The sequence below is a fragment of the Panulirus ornatus genome, chromosome 62 (genome assembly GCF_036320965.1).
Source record: "Panulirus ornatus isolate Po-2019 chromosome 62, ASM3632096v1, whole genome shotgun sequence".
NCBI lineage: Eukaryota > Metazoa > Arthropoda > Malacostraca > Decapoda > Palinuridae > Panulirus > Panulirus ornatus.
The window spans coordinates 13,249,119-13,268,482 of record NC_092285.1 but is presented as its reverse complement, the minus strand read 5'-3'; the positions used below and the strand labels follow the sequence as shown (position 1 = coordinate 13,268,482).

General features: G+C 39.3%; 1 protein-coding gene across 9 annotated transcripts in view; it reads left to right on the top strand.

Moving 5' to 3' along the window:
- Window positions 1–19,364, top strand: part of LOC139745739 (nuclear protein AMMECR1) — a 113,024-nt gene that overhangs the window by 62,851 nt on the left and 30,809 nt on the right. For 7 of the 9 annotated variants that reach the window (XM_071656254.1, XM_071656253.1, XM_071656260.1 and 4 more), the window contains one exon: window positions 1–206. In XM_071656254.1, the coding sequence (XP_071512355.1) occupies window positions 1–206 (206 nt within the window). Of the gene's footprint in view, window positions 207–12,812; window positions 13,123–19,364 lie in introns of those variants that run through there. The other 2 variants (XM_071656259.1, XM_071656258.1) reach the window with 1 other exon arrangement.

The following is a 19,364-nucleotide window of genomic DNA, read 5'->3' as shown; positions in this document are numbered from 1 at the left end:
TGCATTTAAGGACTCGCGTTTCCAGCCAATTGGGAGAGATGAGTTACCACGCCTTGGAGTTTCCGTGTCAATACTTAGACATTTTGAAGATGGTCGGGACTATAGAGACTGGGATATAGGTGTTCATGGAATACGAATAGAGTTCCTAAATGAGCGGGGTGCCAAGAGGACAGCTACTTATTTGCCTGAAGTTGCTACTGAGCAAGGTAAATTTTTTTCAAGTACTGTTGAACAACTTGAACTTCATTTTCAGGTAGAACCTCATTTTCAGGTATATCTGTCTTATACTTTTCAGCTGAACAGCATGGTAACCCTTGCAGAATTTTCCTTTAGACAAGTTGATCATAGTGAAATATGCTCCTTTCCATTCTTGCTACCCTTTTGCATACAAACTATTGACTGTGTACATCCACCTCATCTTTCTGTACACATGCTCCTACTTATCATTATGAATTTTTCTTGTTTTTGGTGTCCCTGCATCATTCCTAATTCTTTTTATTGTGTGCTTCAGAATCATCTTTTACTTTATTACTGATTTCACTGTCATATCCATATATTCCTTTGATGTTTGTGTCAGGTTTGGAAAAGGTTTTAAGGACTGAAACCTTGTTCCTGCCAAAGTGAATCCCACAGTAATACTTCAGAAGAGAACTGAAAAGGGCCTGAAAAAATTTAACAAAATATCCACCTGTTAGAGTTTAACATGTTACAGGTTTGACCAAAGAGGTTTAAAAACACAGGGTAACCACAATGCCACTTCACCAACTTCACCTGACTGTAAATGCTCATATCCCTATTGACCTTCCAGACCAGTGAGCGTTTCATCATGTTGAGCTTGTGAATGCTAGTTCTTAACTTTACAAAATTTTGGATGCCCTCTTAGACAATCTGAAAACATTTTACATGTATAGACTTTTTAGTAGTCACATAGCTTAGGGAAAACTGTTACAGTCATGAAGTATTTCTCCACCCCTAAATCTTCTCCAACAAGTAAGGGTGTGCTGTTGATATCCAAGAGTAACATGAATATTAGTAAAGTTTTGACAAAGTATGTACATAATGAATATATCACTTCCTGTGTTGTTGGATTTGATTTTAAGTTTAACACCTGACTGGTGAGTATCATTAGCCTTGTGCATTATAGACTAGTTTGTAGTCACCTCTGGGTGGCCAACTACTTTTAGCATGCTAACATGAGATCAAGCCTTGTTTTGGTATATTTTGGATTATTGCCTTACATTTACCAGTAACAGTCCTGTTCAGCAGACCTAACACGAGAATGTCTTTAGGGAGAGCAATTGTTCTGAGTGGTAGTAGTTTAAGGAAAATCACTTTCATGTTCCTGTGTTAGTCGTCTTCAGAGAGTACTTACCTGCATGTGTGTAAACCTATCTTAAATGGCTTAACCCATGCTTATTCATGCTCCTTTTCAATCTGTTTTTATGGAACCATTAATTCACTTTGTAGTATAAAACCCATATAATCTTAGTAGATGATAATGGCTTGCAGGTTGTGTCAAATTATTTTTTTTTTTTTTTCTTTTAAACTATTTGCCATTTCCCGCGTTAGCGAGGTAGCGTTAAGAACAGAGGACTGGGCCTTTTTTGGAATATCCTCACCTGGCCCCCTCTGTTCCTTCTTTTGGGAAAAAAAAAAAAAAAAAATGAGAGGGGAGGATTTCCAGCCCCCCACTCCCTCCCCTTTTAGTCGCCTTCTACGACACGCAGGGAATACGTGGGAAGTATTCTTAATCCCCTATCCTAGTCTATAGCATGTATTTCTTTATGAATATTGCTATAAACTCAGGGTATAGTTTTAAGTATTTACTGTTTACAAGTAATTTTTAAAATAATTGAATGTAGTGTATAGGTATTGCTACACTGATAATTGTTTTACCCACCGTCAGTAATACACTTAATGATGCTAACCTAGGCGTGCAGTTCTCTGTGCTGTGAATAAAAGCCATTAAGGCAGCTGAGTCTGTTGTTATTACTAACTATGGTTGGCCTGAGTTGCTACATTGCTTTTGAGTAATATGGAGTGAATTTTTGAGATAAGGCTTATCTTAAGAGAACTGATTGTTATTTTATTTTGTATTAATACAAAAGTAAAACATTGCACTGAGTGAAATGACGAGTCACAAAGTGTTGTACACTCTACATTCTTTGATTATGCTCTGTTGTTTTCTATCCATTATGCACAGCTAAAGAAAAGTACTCTGGAACCACATTTTACTAACGACAGATAGACAAATTGTAATTTGAAAGCCAAACTGTCTAAACAAAGTGCTGCTTCCCATCCAAAGTGCCATTATACTATGTCATTCAGTTATAGGTCTTGCTACACAGAAGTGACCACTTTCAGTGCTGAACTGTGGTTTTGCTAATCACCCAATACATTCTGTATCCCAGCAGGCGGGACATCACTTCTGTTGGAACTTAGGATGTGTTGTATTAAGGTCACAAAATTTGGTATTGTTGAAAATTTTGTTTCATTTATTTGGAAAATATATGATTACATGTACGTGTAGGAAGAGAGGAAAGTGATTGGTTCTCAGTGAATGTAGGTTTGTGGCAGGGGTGTGTGATGTCTCCATGGTTGTTTAATTTGTTTATGGATGGGGTTGTTAGGGAGGTGAATGCAAGAGTTTTGGAAAGAGGGGCAAGTATGAAGTCTGTTGTGGATGAGAGAGCTTGGGAAGTGAGTCAGTTTTTGTTCGCTGATGATACAGCGCTGGTGGCTGATTCATGTGAGAAACTGCAGAAGCTGGTGACTGAGTTTGGTAAAGTGTGTGAAAGAAGAAAGTTAAGAGTAAAAGTGAATAAGAGCAAGGTAATTAGGTACAGTAGGGTTGAGGGTCAAGTCAATTGGGAGGTAAGTTTGAATGGAGAAAAACTGGAGGAAGTAAAGTGTTTTAGATATCTGGGAGTGGATCTGACAGCGGATGGAACCATGGAAGCGGAAGTGGATCATAGGGTGGGGGAGGGGGCGAAAATCCTGGGAGCCTTGAAGAATGTGTGGAAGTCGAGAACATTATCTCGGAAAGCAAAAATGGGTATGTTTGAAGGAATAGTGGTTCCAACAATGTTGTATGGTTGCGAGGCGTGGGCTATGGATAGAGTTGTGCGCAGGAGGATGGATGTGCTGGAAATGAGATGTTTGAGGACAATGTGTGGTGTGAGGTGGTTTGATCGAGTAAGTAAGAGAGATGTGTGGAAATAAAAAGAGCGTGGTTGAGAGAGCAGAAGAGGGTGTTTTGAAATGGTTTGGGCACATGGAGAGAATGAGTGAGGAAAGATTGACAAAGAGGATATATGTGTCGGAGGTGGAGGGAACGAGGAGAAGTGGGAGACCAAATTGGAGGTAGAAAGATGGAGTGAAAAAGATTTTGTGTGATCGGGGCCTGAACTTGCAGGAGGGTGAAAGGCGGGCAAGGAATAGAGTGAATTGGATCGATGTGGTATACCGGGGTTGACGTGCTGTCAGTGGATTGAATCAGGGCATGTGAAGCGTCTGGGGTAAACCATGGAAAGCTGTGTAGGTATGTATATTTGCGTGTGTGGACGTATGTATATACATGTGCATGGGGGTGGGCTGGGCCATTTCTTTCTTCTGTTTCCTTGCGCTACCTCACAAACGCGGGAGACAGCGACAAAGCAAAAAAAAAAAAGAAAAAATATGATTACATTGTGAAAGCATATTTTACATATCTTAATGGCATTCATTTTGAAAAGGAGTCTTTTAAGTGTATTTATGATTTGAAAAATTACATGAAACCCCTCTGAAATGTGTGAATTATTTCTGGATGAGTTGCTCTCTCTCATGCATTCACTTTTGTTGGCTTCATGTGGCAGCATAACGTAAAGTGGAGAAGATCTACCGTAAGAGCACTGCTGAGAGAAACTAAGGACATACTTCCTTGATATCTGGTATATTACTTGTATTCTTGAAAATTTAGTAAGCATTCTGATAGCAAATGGAGATAAGCTACCAATCTGAGTTCCAGATTTTTAGTAAGATTCTGGTAAAGATGGGCAGCTTTAGGGGTCAGTTCATTATTTTATCAGTGCCTGTTAATGTGGTTGAATGATGTGACCAAACATATATTGATCATAAAGGTGAATATTACTGTGATTAACTGGTATTGCTAAATGGTAAGTGGAGATTAATCATCAGCTGTCCATGTGTACTGTCAGTTAAGTAACCATTTTATGATTTTTTGTGGCCTGATTTGGTAATTCATGGGCTATAAGGAACTTATGACAGCTCCTCATGAAGCTTCCACAATCCAATACTTGGGTGCATCATATTCACAGTACTGTGGAGTCTCTTTTAGGATTTAACTCATTCTTTTTGTCCTTGTGGTGAGAGTAGCATCTGCATACACTGTGTTACTGCATAATGAATTATATCAAAATGGATGAACAGGAAGGGTCTAGTAATGTACCTGGTGAGGCATCAAAAGATTTAGCAAGTCATTATTAACATTTGAAGAAAAATGAAGATCTCAAACCATCTGGATGCTGGAGAAATTGCATTATTTATTAGCCAGACCCTTCATGTCATCAAATTTTTTTTTCATACATATTCGCCATTTCCCGCGTTAGCGAGGTAGCGTTAAGAACAGAGGACTAAGCCTAGGAGGGAAAATCCTCAATTGGCCCCCTTCTCTGTTTCTTCTTTTGAAAAGCTGGAGGGGAGGATTTCCAGTCCCCCCACTCCCTCCCCTTTTAGTTGCCTTTTATGACATGCAGGGAATACGTAGGAAGTATTCTTTCTCCCCTATCCCCAGGGATGATGTGCTTTGAAGTATATCATTGTACCTGCTGTATATATCAACTCTTATATTCCTAAGTAGATTTCAATGAATTGAAGGATAAAACATATGATTCCTCAAAGTCTTTCAGAGGTAATGACCAGACATAGCAAGATAGGAAAGGATATCCCCCATGGATCTTGCCTTGCAGGAGCTATACTGGTCAAAGAGAAAATTCTGAGATTCAAGGTGTTCGAAGATATGATAGTTGAAGAGAGATTTAAAAACTTAGGAAGTGCTGTAAGAGAAGATAGAGTGACAGGCCAGTAGTTATAGAGATTAGAATAGTCACCTTTTACTTTTTGGATGAGATGTAGCAATGCATGTTTCCTATCCAACCATTTGGAACTCATTTTTTTAGTTTGTATGAAAAAATGTGCTTAACCATACAATTTCAAAGATATTCATGTAACATTGAAAATTGATATCTTCAGAAGTATGTTTCATGCACTTCTATCTCTCTGATAATGTAGAGGTTTCAAAACAACTTTGAAAAGTGCGGAAGTAAGGCACATTTTACAGTTTATTCTGCTTATACCTGAGAATCGATAATTTATTTATAAGATAAACCTTTTTTGTTATAACAGTTATTCAGTGGTACTTTTTATAACAAAATGAAAAAGTATTTAGAATTGCCAGCTGCATCAGTCAGATGCAGCCGCCAAGGTCAGGCAGGCTTTAGCAGCACTGCCTCCACATGTGCTAGAAACACCATCTCCCACTTCATCTTGGTCAGCTTTTAGTGCAGGAAGAATCATTGTTTATAAAATCACAGTCTTCGAAGAGAGATCATCATCCTTAAGCAACTCACAATCATCATCTGCCTGGTCCTGTAAACCTAGCTAGAAGCTTCTCAATATCCTTCCTAGAAAACTCATGAAAATTTGCTGTCATTGGCGTGGTTGGATACCCTGGCTTCTTTGAAACAACCAGTAGATGTTAGATACCTGGTTTCCATTAGCTTCGCAAAGATATAAAGTTTAGGTTACAACAACAGTAGCAACCAACTGGGATTGGTATCATATGCTTGACAGTGCATATGATTAAGACTGTTATCTCTTCTCGGGACTCTTCAGCTGCCCAGTGAATTTCAACTTTTATGAAGAATGGGAGCCAAAACCAAAGACTGGGAATACTGCAACTTCTGTAAATGTATGTATTCACAATCTGGAACATCTTCTTGAACAGCTGTTAAAGAAATGATCTTGTATAGCTAAGTAATGCTTTGATGATGAATGGAGAAATTCTGAAGAAGTGCTTATCAGTAACTCTTGGAAGTAGGAAGATATTTGTCTTCTATCATAGGAAGATGCTGGAATACATTAGAAGCTGTTTGAAGGGGCTTTGATAGTGTAGGTAATGGTTTCCTTCAAACAGCTGTTCCCACTGATATTGGTTTATGGCCAAATATACAAAATATGGAAGATTGAAGAAATGAAGACCTAAAAGATTTAGACAAAATGCAAGACTGTATAAGAATCAGCTACAGACAAGGTACTGGATGGATGGAATGAATCAGATTTGTAGCTGTATCTTGAAAAAATTAGATGGTTTGACATCAGTAATAGGTATTCAGGGGAGTGGGTTTGTGTTGATATTGTAAGAGAAGTGACTGAATAATCTCGATCTTGAAACCCTGCATGATAAAAGAATTTTGAGGGTAAAAGAACTATAAAACATTAGGTTATTCTGGACCAAGAAATTGTTTGGTTTCTTGAGAGGAAAAGATAGTTTAGCTCAGAGGTTAATGAAGGTGAGGGAGTAATGCTTCTCAACCAAAGGCAAAGAGATGGTGACTGATATGTCTACCATGGAGACAGCAGTATATGTAGTCATTTGGGGTAAATCATATTTACCCTGATATGTTGATCAGAATTGTTATAACCATTATCCATGTTACAGTGTATGTATATTCCTTTTTTTTCTTTAGCCTGCCTCGCTATAGTTTACATGCATCCTTCCAAATTTATAGCACTATGTTGTTATAATCACTTTCAAACTCAACAGTTCTCATTCTACTTCTGTTCCACTTCAGCAGTGTTTAGTCAAGCTCTGATGTACATATTGTGTGTCAAACATTGCTGTTATATTAATTTAACCAGTTGTGTAGAGGTTATAGTTATTATTTGATGGCTATCAGTTATGGTTTTTAGTAATGAAAAATGAAGACACTTGAAGACAGGCTTAGGTGTACAGTCTTTAGCGGGTGAGGGAGCCTGGCAAGGGAATCAGTTGTTGTCTGCTGATGAGAAGGTACTGGTGGCAACTTTGAGTGAGACCCTGCAAAAGTTGGTGTCTAAGTTTGGAAGAGTATGTGAAAGGAGAAAGTTGAAAGTAAATGTGAATAAAAGGGAGATTATTAATTTTAGCGGTGTAAAGAGACAGATGGGATGTGTGTGTGAATGGAGAAAATTTGAAGGAAGGGATTGCCTTTTAGGTACCTGAGTTAGACATAGCACCAACTTGAACAATAAAAGTTAAGGTGAATCTCAGGTTAGGTGAGGGAGCTAAGGTTCTGGGAGCATTGAGAAATGTTTGGAAAGAGAGATTACTATCTCGGAGGGCAGAAATGGTTATGTTTGAAGGTATAATAGTCCTAATGTTTTATGGATGCAAGGCATGGGCTGTATGCAAGAATGTATGGAAGAGTGTGAGTGTGTTGGAAATGAAATGTTTGAGGACAGTGTATGTAGTGAGTTTAGTTGATTATATGATATTAGGGTAAGAGAGAGGTATGTAATAAGAAGAGTATGGTTGAGAGAGCTGAATAGAGTGTGCTGAAATTATTCAGATATATGGATATTGATTGAGGAGAGTTTAGCAAAGAGGATATGTGTGTCAGAAGTAAAGGGGACAAGGAGAAGACCAAATTTAGAGGTAGAAGGATGGAGTGAGTAAAGTTTAGCGTGCGTGGGACCGGAACATGCAGAAGGATGAAAGACGTGCAAGAGACAGAGCGAATTGGAACAGTGTGGAATACAGGGGGTAACATACTGTTAGTGAGCTAAACCAGGGCATATGAAGCAGCCAGGGGAAACCATGAAAAGGTCTAGTGGGGCTAGTTGTGGTTAGGGGGCTGTGGTTTCATTGCATTACACATGACAGCTAGAGCATTGATGTGAGAGAATGAGGACTTTTGCTACCTAATTAATTCAGAAAATGGTGAATGAGTACAAAATGAAAATTAGATATTCTTTTTCTGAAATTATACTTTTCACTTTAGTCTTATGAAGATTGTTTCAGTTTTTGTATTTTTTGTTACATGCTTTGTTACAGTATGACATTGTTTTACTAGAATTCAGAGTAAAAATAAACAGAAGTTAGTGAAAGCCTTACATAAGATGAAATGTGACAAAGCAGCAGGGATGGATGTGATGATAACAAATATTTGTTATGTTTCTCAAGAAAGATGCTGACATTGTCATTTGTCTGTATATCTACCTATCTCTCCATCTGTCTATGTATTTATCTATTTATCTATCTATATCTCTGATTCCCATTCTCTCTGGAACTCCCATCAAGGAGGTGTTCACAGAAAAAGAGTCTCCTCTAATCTCTGTCTTTAGATGCCTCCCTCTCATACACCATTCCATGCATTGTTCTCCATTTCTCTCTCTCACCAGTACTCTTCCACTCTGTTCCCCATGTCACTTGTGGTCTTCCTCTCACATCAACCCCTTTTATTGTACTGTCATACACAATCCTTGTAAATCCCCATTTTCCATTCTTTTTCCATACCCCCCTCAAAATATTACATTTTGCCCACCCTGCCATTCCAGAGTTCAGTCCCTTTGCATTCCTTGCTGTGACAGTGTCATATAGCCTTATTCAATGCAATGAGGGAAAAGTAAATACTTGAATTACAAAAAAGGATGCTTGGTAATATGTAGACTTGTGATTGAGAGGAGGGTGCCATTCACAGAACTGATTGAGGAGGAGCAATGTAGCTTCAGGAGAGGTAGATGATGTGTGGACCAGGTGTTAGCCTTGAAAATTTTTTATAAGGAATTAATGGAGAGAGTGAACTTTGTACAGCATTTATGGATCTGTATATCTACTTATCTCTCCATCTGTCTATCTATTTATCTATCTATTCATCTATATCTCTGATGCTCATTCCCTCTGGGAACTCCTATCAAGGAGGTGGTCACAGAAAGAGTCTCCACTAATCTCTGTCTTTAGATGCCTCCCTCTCATACACCATTCCATTCATTGTTCTCCATTTATCTCTTTCCAGTACTCTTCCACTCTGTTCCCCATGTAGCTTGTGGTCTTCCTCTCACACCAACCCCTTTTATTGTACTATTGTACACAATCCTTGTAAATCCCCATTTTCCATTCTTTTTACAGACACCCTCGTAATATTACGTTTTGCCCACTCTGCCATTCCAGAGTCTAGCCCCTTTGCCTTCCTTGTTATGACTTTGTCATATATCCTTATTCAGTGCCATGAGGGAAAAGTAAATACTTGAATTACAAAAGAGGGTGCTTGGTAATGGTTAGAGTTGTGATCGAGAGTAGGATGCCATTCACAGAACTGATTGAGGAGGAGCAATGTAGCTTCAGGAGAGGTAGATGATGCATGGACCAGGTATTAGCCTTGAAAATTTTTTATAAGAGATTAATGGAGAGAGTGAACTGTGTACAGCATTTATGAATGTGGATAAAGCACATGATAGGATTGACAGAGGTCCTTTTATGGGATGTGCTTTGAATACTTGGGATAACTGGAAAGTTCCTAAAGGCAATGATGAGTTTTTCTGGGGGAAAGTAAGGCATATGTTTCATTAGGAACTGAGGAGGGTAAGTTGTTCCTGGGGAAGTTGGGTCTGCATCAAGGATATGTGATATCACCTTAGTTGTTTAATCTTTTCTTGGATTGTGTATTAAGGGAGGTAACTGCAGAAGTCTTAGGGCAAGGGAAAGATCTGCAGTATTCATGGGGTGGGTGAATGGGACATTAGTCATTTGGTATGTGTAAATGATGGAGCTCTAGTGGCAGACTCCAGAGAGAGTGGGAGAAAGTATGAAAGGAGAAACATGAGAGTAGATATGAACAAAACTAAAATAATGAGGTGCAGCAGGGGTATGAGACAGGCTTAATGAGTGTATGTTTGAATGGGGGTGACCTTGAAGAAGCAAAGTGCATTAAGTATGTGGAGAAGGACATGGATGTGGTTGGAAATATGGTGGGCTGAACTGAATCTTAAATGAGATGTGGCAGGGGAATGAGACAGGCTGATTTGAATGTATAGAATAAGAGGATATGGAAACCTTTAGGTATCTGTGAGTGAAATGACAACATGTAGAGCTATGGGGGATTCAAGTGAATCATGGGTGAGAGAGGGGGCTAAGGTCGTAGTTGTAAAAAGGAGCATGCAAAATGAGAGGTCATTGTTTTAAGCGATAGATAGGTATTTTTGAAGGTATAGTGTTCATTTCATTGGTGTATTGATGTAAGTCTTAGGCCTTGAATGCAAAGAAAGGAAGAGGATGGATGTGATGGAAATGAAATGTCTGAAAGCTATGTATGGTGTGAGGTAGGTTGATTATGTAAGGTTTGACAGAATAAGAAAGAGTTGTGGTAGAAAGCAGCCTTATGGAAAGAAATGACTAGGGTGTGCTGAAATAGTTTGGACTCATAGAGAGGATGAAGAAAGAAAGACAGGGAATTGGATTGATGTGGTATATGGGAGATGATATGCTGGCGCAGGTTGAACCATGCTTATGAAGTGGTCAACATATACAATGAAATAGTGAGTGTCCAAATTGACCGTTGTTCATTTTTTCGCTGTGCTACATTGCTTAAGTGGAAGAAGCTATTTAGGATAAATGAGTAGTTTCTTATTGTATTTCATAGTTTATTTTAGTTATTTGTGGAAGATTTTACCATTCTGATTATTTAAGTCTTATGAAGGTTTTTCTTTATGGTTTTGTGAAATGTTTTTATTGAGGATGTAAGGTATGTGTATGTGTAGGAAGAGAGGAAAGTGATTGGTTCTCAGTGAATGTTGGTTTATGGCAGGGTGTGTGATGTCTCCACGGCTGTTTAATTTGTTTATGGATGGGGTTGATAGGGAGGTGAATGCAAGAGTTTTGGAAAGGGGAAAGTATGCAGTCTGTTGTGGATGAGAGAGCTTGGGAAGTGAGTTATTTGTTGTTCCCTGATGATACAGCACTGGTGGTTGATTCGTGTGAGAAACTGCAGAAGCTGGTGACTGAGTTTGGTAAAGTGTGTGAAAGAAGAAAGCTGAGAATAAATGTGAATAAGAGCTAGGTTATTAGATACAGTAGGGTTGAGGGACAAGTCAACTGGGAGGTAAGTTTGAATGGAGAAAAACTGGAGGAAGTGAAGTGTTTTAGATATCTGGGAGTGGATCTGGCAGCGGATGGAACCATGGAAGTGGAAGTGAATCATAGGGTGGGGGAGGGGGCGAAAGTTCTGGGAGCATTGAAGAATGTGTGGAAGTCGAGAACGTTATCTTGGAAAGCAAAAATGGGTATGTTTGAAGGAATAGTGGTTCCAACAATGATATATGGTTGCGAGGCGTGGGCTATAGATAGAGTTGTGCGGAGGAGGGTGGATATGCTGGAAATGAGATGTTTGAGGACAATATGTGGTGTGAGGTGGTTTGATCAAGTAAGCAATGAAAGGGTAAGAGAGATGTGTGGTAATAAAAAGAGTGTGGTTGAGAGAGCAGAAGAGGGTGTTTTGAAATGGTTTGGTCACATGGAGAGAATGTGTGAGGAAAGATGGACAAAGAGGATATATGTCAGAGGTGGAAGGAACGAGGAGAAGTGGGAGACCAAATTGGGGTGGAAAGATGGAGTGAAAAAGGTTTTGAGTGATCAGGGCCTGAACATGCAGGAGGGTGAAAGGCGTGCAAGGGATAGAGTGAATTGGAACGATGTGGTATACCGGGGTCGACATGCTGTCAGTGGATTGAACCAGGGCATGTGAAGCATCTGGGGTAAACCATGGAAAGTTGTGTGGGACCTGGATGTGGAAAGGGAGCTGTGGTTTCGGTGCATTATACATGACAGCTAGAGACTGAGTGTGAACGAATTTGGCCTTTGTTGTCTTTTCCTGGTACTACCTCGCGCACATGCGGGGGGAGGGGATTGTTATTTCATGTGTGGCAGGATGGCAACAGGAATGAATAAAGGCCGACAGTATGAATTATGTACATGTGTACATATGTATATGTCAGTGTGTGTATATGTATGTATACATTGAGATGTATAGGTATGTATACGTGTGTGTGTGGACATGTATGTATATACATGTATATGTGGGTGGGTTGGGCCACCCACATACATCCTTTATATTTAACTTTACACAATACAAAATATCTCTTTCCTGGCCATATCATATGAATCATATCCCACTGTGTTGCACAGTATCAGATAGCTGTCTCTTGTGTGTTACCTTTACACAAAGGAATTTAAACAGTTTTAGACTATTGGGTCTGACTGCCATCTGTAATTCCATTTACTTGGCAGAGCACTGTTATCAATCTGTAAGCTGTTTAATATAAATAGCTTATAACCCTTTCATATGTAACTGCCAAGTGATCAGCTGTTTCATAATTGACACATTAGTACTGTAGAACTTGTAATTTTTGATATTTTTGTCTCATGAAATAATTATTACAGTTAACATAGGAACTTTATATTTTATGTGATTTCAGTGATTAGTTGTATAATTGACTTTTTAGTTCAGCTTATTATATTGTATACATTATCATGGTGTACTAGCTTCTAATGTGCTAATGTTACCCTTATTTGTAGGCAATTTACAAATTAGTTACTTTTACTTTCTAAATGATCATGTTTACCTCCTGTATTAATGTATAATTGTTCTCAGACATATTCTTTTAGTGCTTGAAAATATGCTCAACTTGTTACTATTACCACTGCAAAGGTTCTCATGATTTTATAGTGCAGTACAGAATATTTTAGCAGGATATATATCCTTCTTATTTTATAACCCTAGGACACCTGTTATGGAGTTCATGCAGCTACAAGGCTGTACTCCACACAGAAGGAGGGAAATGATAGTCTCCTTTGCAGCAAGAAGTTTCTCAATGAGACTGCACTTCTTTTCATCCTTTGATGAAAATATAGTCTGACTGGGGAAGGCTTCTTGCTTGTAGTGTAACCACTTGCAGGCGTAGCCCAGAAAAAATGTGAGATATACATTTAAGAAGATGATTTTGTTGCTTTATAGCAAAAGATTTTTTCCCCATTTATGTAAAATACAAGCTTTTAATGTACTTTTTCAGAATAAATGGAGATGCCTTTGATTTGAATTTCATTTGTCCTACTCACTCTAAAATCTGACCATGTTTAGATACTGTAAAGAATATGATTTCAAAAACATCAGATGCAAATAAGTTTTAAGCTAATCAAATGCATTATTTTTATTTGCAGGATTATTCAAAGCCCATATTTTTTGTCCCTTATTACCATGTATAGGAAGTAGTAGCCTAGATATGTCTTTTTTTTTTACTGATCAAAATATTTTGGGATATGTAGTTTCTGAAAAATACAAGTGATTTAATCAGTGATAATTTTCTAAATTGATAGCGCGTAGAAGGATGTGAGGTTGGCTATCTGACTGATAGATTAGGGCCATTGAGGATTTTTTTCTGGAATGGACAGAAAAAGTTAGAAAAGCATAGAAAAAGTCATGCAGCTGAAAAATCTCATTTATACAGTCATATCTGTTTAAGGGAGCAGAAAACATTTGAGGGAAAAAAAGAAGAGTTTGCAATCCATTTGAAAACTGCCTATTTACCAACCAAGTTTCCTCATGATTGCATTCATTATTTATATTTTTTCATACTTGTCATTTTTTGCATTAGTGAGGTAGTTTCAGGAAATGAAGAAAAAACTTCATTTGCTCACATCTATTCTCTAGCTGTCATGTGTAATGTATCAAAAGCCACAGCCCCCTAACTACAACCAGGCCCCACAGACTTTCCCATGGTTTCCTCTTGCTGCTCATATGTGTGGGTTGAGTTCATTGATGACTCATCTACCACTGCATACCACATCATTCTAATGCACTCTGTCCTGTGCATGTCTTACACCACACCTTCCTGCATGTTTATGCCCCAAGCACTCAAAATATGTTTTACTCCATCCTTACTTCTCCAGTGTGGGGTCTCCCCTTCACCATGTGCCCTCTACTTCTGACACGTGTTATTATTACTATTACAATTTTTTGATACTTAATTGCTGTTTTCCACATTTGCTAGTTAGCACCAGGAAACAGGCAACTTCTGTTTCCTCTTTTAGAAATTTAGATACAAGAGGGGAGGGTTTCTAGCCTCCCTCTCCCGACTCCTTGAGTCACCGTCTGCAACATGCAGGAAGTTTGTAGGTAGAATTATTTTCTCACCTACCTCAGAGATATATTATATTAATTTTATTATACTCTGTCGCTGTCTTTTGCATTAGCAAGGTAGCGCAAGGAAACAGACGAAAGAATGGCCCAACCCACCCACATACACATGTACATACATAAACGTCCACACACGCACATATACATAACTATACATATCATCATATACATACATATACTTGCTGCCTTCATCCATTCCCATCACCTCCCCGCCACACATGAAATGGCACCCCCTTCCCCCCGCACGCATGAGAGATAGCGCTAGGGAAAGACAACAAAGGCCACATTAATTCACACTCAGTCTCTAGCTGTCATGTGTAATGCACCAAAATCACAGCTCCCTTTCCATATCCAGGCCCCACTCAACTTTCCATGCTTTACCCTAGACACTTCACATGCTTTGGTTCAATCCATTGACAGCATGTCAACCCCAGTATACCACATTGTTCCAATTCACTCTATTCCTTGCACGCCTTTCACCCTCCTGTATGTTCAAGCCCCAATCGCTCAAAATCTTTTTCATCCCATCCTTTCACCTCCAGTTTGGTCTCCCACTTCTCCTCGTTCCCTCCACCTATGACGCATACATCCTCTTTATCAATCTTTTCTCACTCATTCTCTCCATGTGACCAAACCATTTCAATAGACCCTCTTCTGCTCTCTCAACCACACTCTTTTTATTACTGCACATCTCTCTTACCCTTTCATTACTGACTCGATCAAACCACCTCACACCACATATAGTCCTCAAACATTTCATTTCTAACACATTCAACACCCTATGCACAGTCCTATCTATAGCCCATGCCTCGCAACCATATAACATTGTTGGAACCACTATTCCTTCAAATATACTCATTTTTGTTTTCTGAGATACCGTTCTTGCCTTCCACACATTCTTCAATGCTCCCAGAACCTTTGCCCCCTCCCCATCCTGTGACTCACTTCCGCTTCCTTGGTTCCATCCTATGCCACTTCCACTCCCAGATATCTAAAGCACTTCACTTTCTCCAGTTTTTCTCCATTCAAACTTACCTCCCAGTTAGCTTGTCCTTCAACCCTACTGAACCTAATAACCTTGCTCTTATTCACATTTACTCTCAGCTTTCTTCTTCACACACTTTACCAAACTCAGTCACCAACTTCTGCAGTTTCTCACCCGAATCAGCCACCAGCGCTGTATCATCAGCAAACAACAACTGACTCACTTCCCAAGCCCTCTCATCCACAACAGACTGCATACTTGCCCCTCTCTCCAAAACTCTTGCATTCATCTACCTAACCACCCCATCCATAAACAATTTTAACAACCATGGAGACATCACGCACCCCTGCTGCAAACCAACATTCACTTGGAACCAATCACTTTCCTCTCTTCCTACTTGTACACATGCCTTACATCCTCGATAAAAACTTTTCACTGCTTCTATCACCTTACCTTCCACACCATATACTCTTTAATACCTTCCACAAAGCATCTCTATCAACTCTTATCATATGCCTTCTCCAGATCCATAAATGCTATATATAAATCCATCTTTTTTCTAAGTATTTCTGACATACATTTTTCAAAACATACACCTGATCCACACATCCTTTACCACTTCTGAAACCACGCTGCTCTTCCCCAGTCTGATGCCCTGTACATGCCTTCACCCTCTCAATCAATACCCTCCCATGTAATTTCCCAGGAATACTCAACAAACTTATACTTCTGTAATTTGAACACTCACCTGTATCCCCTTTGCCTTTATACAATGGCACTGTGCTTGCATTCTGCCAATTCTCAGGCACTTCACCATGAGCCGTACAAACATTGCATATCCTTACCAATCAGTCAACAACACAGTCTCCCCCTTTTTTAATGAATTCCACTGTAATACCATCCAAACCCACCACCTTGCCGTCTTTCATCTTCCATAAAGCTTTCACTACCTTTTCTCTGTTTACCAAACCATCTCCCTGACCCCTCTCACTTTGCACACCTCCTTGACCAAAACACCCAATAATATATGCCACTCTATCATCTAACACATTCAGCAAACCTTCAAAATACTCACGCCATCTTCTCACTTCACCAGTACTTGTTATTACTTCTCCATTAGCCTCTTTCACCGATGTTCCCATTTGTTCTCTTGTCTTATGCACTTTAATTTTCTCCTTCCAAAACATCTTATCCTACCTAAAATTTAACGATACTCTCTCACCCCAACTGTCATTTGCCCTCTTTTTCACCTCTTGCACCATTTTTTTTTTTTTGACCTGCCTCTTTTTTTTTTTTTATACATTTCCCTGTCATTTGAACTATTTCCCTGCAAAAATCATCCAAATGCCTCTCTCCTCTTTCACTAATTTATTCATTTATATATATATTATTTATTTTATTTATTATATTTATATTCATATTTATATATTATTTATATTTATATATTTATCATAAATAATTGCTGTTTACCACATCAGCAAGGTATCACCAGGAAACAGACGAAGAATGGCCCATCCTCTCATATACACCTATATATACATAAATGCCCATATATGCACATATACATACATATACATATCAACATATACATACACACACACACACACAGACACATACGTATATACACATGAATATATTCGTACTTGCTTGCCTTCATCCATTCCTGTCGCTACCCCACCCCACAGGAAGCAGTGTCGCTACTCCCTGCTTCAGCGAGGTAGCACCAGAAAAACAGACAATAAAGGCCACATTTCTTCACGCTCAGTCTCTCTGTCATGTATAGTGCACCAAAACCACAGCTCCCTAATCCACATCCAGGCCCCACCGACCTTTCCATGGTTTACCCCGGAGGCTTCAAATGCCCTGGTTCAGTCCATTGACAGCACGTCAACCCCGATATACCACTTCGTTCCAATTCACTCTATTCCTTGCTAACCTCTCAACCTCCAGTATGTTCAGGCCCTGATCTCTCAAAATCTTTTTTACTCCATCCTTCCTCCAGTTTGGTCACCCACTTTCTGTTCCCTCCACCTCTCACACATATATCCTCTTTGTCAATCTTTCCTCACTCATTCTCTCCATGTGGCCAAAGCATTTCAACACACCCTCTTCTGCTCTCTCCGCCACACTCTTTTTAATGCCACACATCTCTCTTACTCTTTCATTACTTACTTGATCAAACCACCTCACACCACATATTGTCCTCAAACATTTCATTTCGAACACATCCACCCTCCTCCACACAACCTTATCTATAACCCATGCCTCAGAGATAATGTTCTTGCCTTCCACACATTCTTCAGTGCTCCCAGAACCTTTGTCCCCTCCCCCTCCTTGTGGCTCACTTCCGCTTCCATGGTTCCATCCGCTGCTAAATCCACTCCCAGATATCTAAAACACTTCACTTCCACCAGTTTTTCTCCATTCAAACTTACCTCCCAATAAACTTGACCCTCAACCCTACTGAACCTAATAACCTTGCTCTTATTCACATTTACTCTTAGCTTTCTTCTTTCACACACTTTACCAAACTCAGTCCCCAACTTTTGCAGTTTCTCACCCAAATCAGCCATCAGCACTATATCATCAGCGAACAACAACTGACTTACTTCCCAAGCCCTCTCATCTTCAACAGACTGCATACTTGGCCCTCTCTCCAAAACTCTTGCATTCACCTCCCTAACCACCCCATCCATAAACAGATTAAACAACCATGGAAACATCATGCACCCCTGCCACAAACCAACATTCATTGGGAGCCAATCACTTTCCTTTCTTCCTACTCGTACACATGCCTTACATCCTCAGTAAAAACTTTTCACTGCTTCCAGCAACTTACTTCCCACACCATGTACTCTTAATGCCTTCCACAAAGCATCTCTATCATCCCTAAAATATGCCTTCTCCAGATCCATAAATGCTACATACAAATTCATCTGTTTTTCTAAGTATTTCTCACATGCATTCTTCATAGCAAACACCTGATCCACACATCCTCTACCACTTCTGAAACCACACTGCTCTTCCCCATTCTGATGCTCTTTACATGCCTTTACCCTCTCAATCAATACCCTCCCATATAATTTCCCAAGAATACTCAACAACTTATGCCTCTGTAATTTGAACATTCACCTTTATCCCCTTTTTTCCTTTGTACAATGGCAGTATGCATGCATTCTGCCAATCCTCAGGCACTTCACCATGAACAATACATACATTGAATATCCTTACCAACCAATCAACAACACAGTCACCCCCTTTTTTTTAATGAATTCCACTGCAAGACCATCCAAACCTGCCACCTTGCAGTCTTTCATCTTCCAGAAAGCTTTCACTACCTCTTCTCTGTTTACCAAACCATTCTCCCTGACCGTCTCATTTTGCACACCACCTCGACCAAAACACCCTATACCTGCCACTCTATCATCAAACACATTTAACAAAACTTTAAAATACTCAGTCCATCTCCTCACTTCACCACTACTTGTTATAACCTCCCCATTAGCCCCCTTCACAGATGATTATTGTTATTACTATTTTTATCATCATCATTATTATTAGTAGTAGTAGTAGTATCATTATTATTATTATTATTATTATTATTATTATTATTATTATTATTATTAATTTGTTTATGGATGGGGTGGTTAGGGAGCTAAATGCTAGAGTTCTGGAGAGGGGCTGTGTATGCAGTCTGTTGGGGATGAGAGGACCTGGGAAGTAAGTCAGTTGTTGTTCGTTGATGATACAAGTCTAATGGCTGATTCGAGTGAGAAACTGCAAAAGTTAGTAACTGCGTTTGGAAAAATGTATGAAAGGAGAAAGTTGAGAGTAAATGTGAATAAGAGGAAGGTTATTAGGTTTAGTAGGATTGAGGAACAAGGCAATTGGGATGTAAGTTTGAATGGAGAAAAATTGGAGGAGTTGAAGTGTTTTAGGTGTCTTGGAATGGACTTAGCAGCAATTGGAACAATGGAAGTGGTAGGGAATCACAGGGTGGGGGAGGGGGCGATGAAGAATGTATGGAAGGAGAGAACGTTATCTTGGAAAGCAAAAATGGATATGTTTGAAGGAAGGGTATTTCTAACAATGTTTTATGGTTGCGAGGCATGGGCTACAGATAGGGTTGTACGGAGGAGGGTGGATGTGTTAGA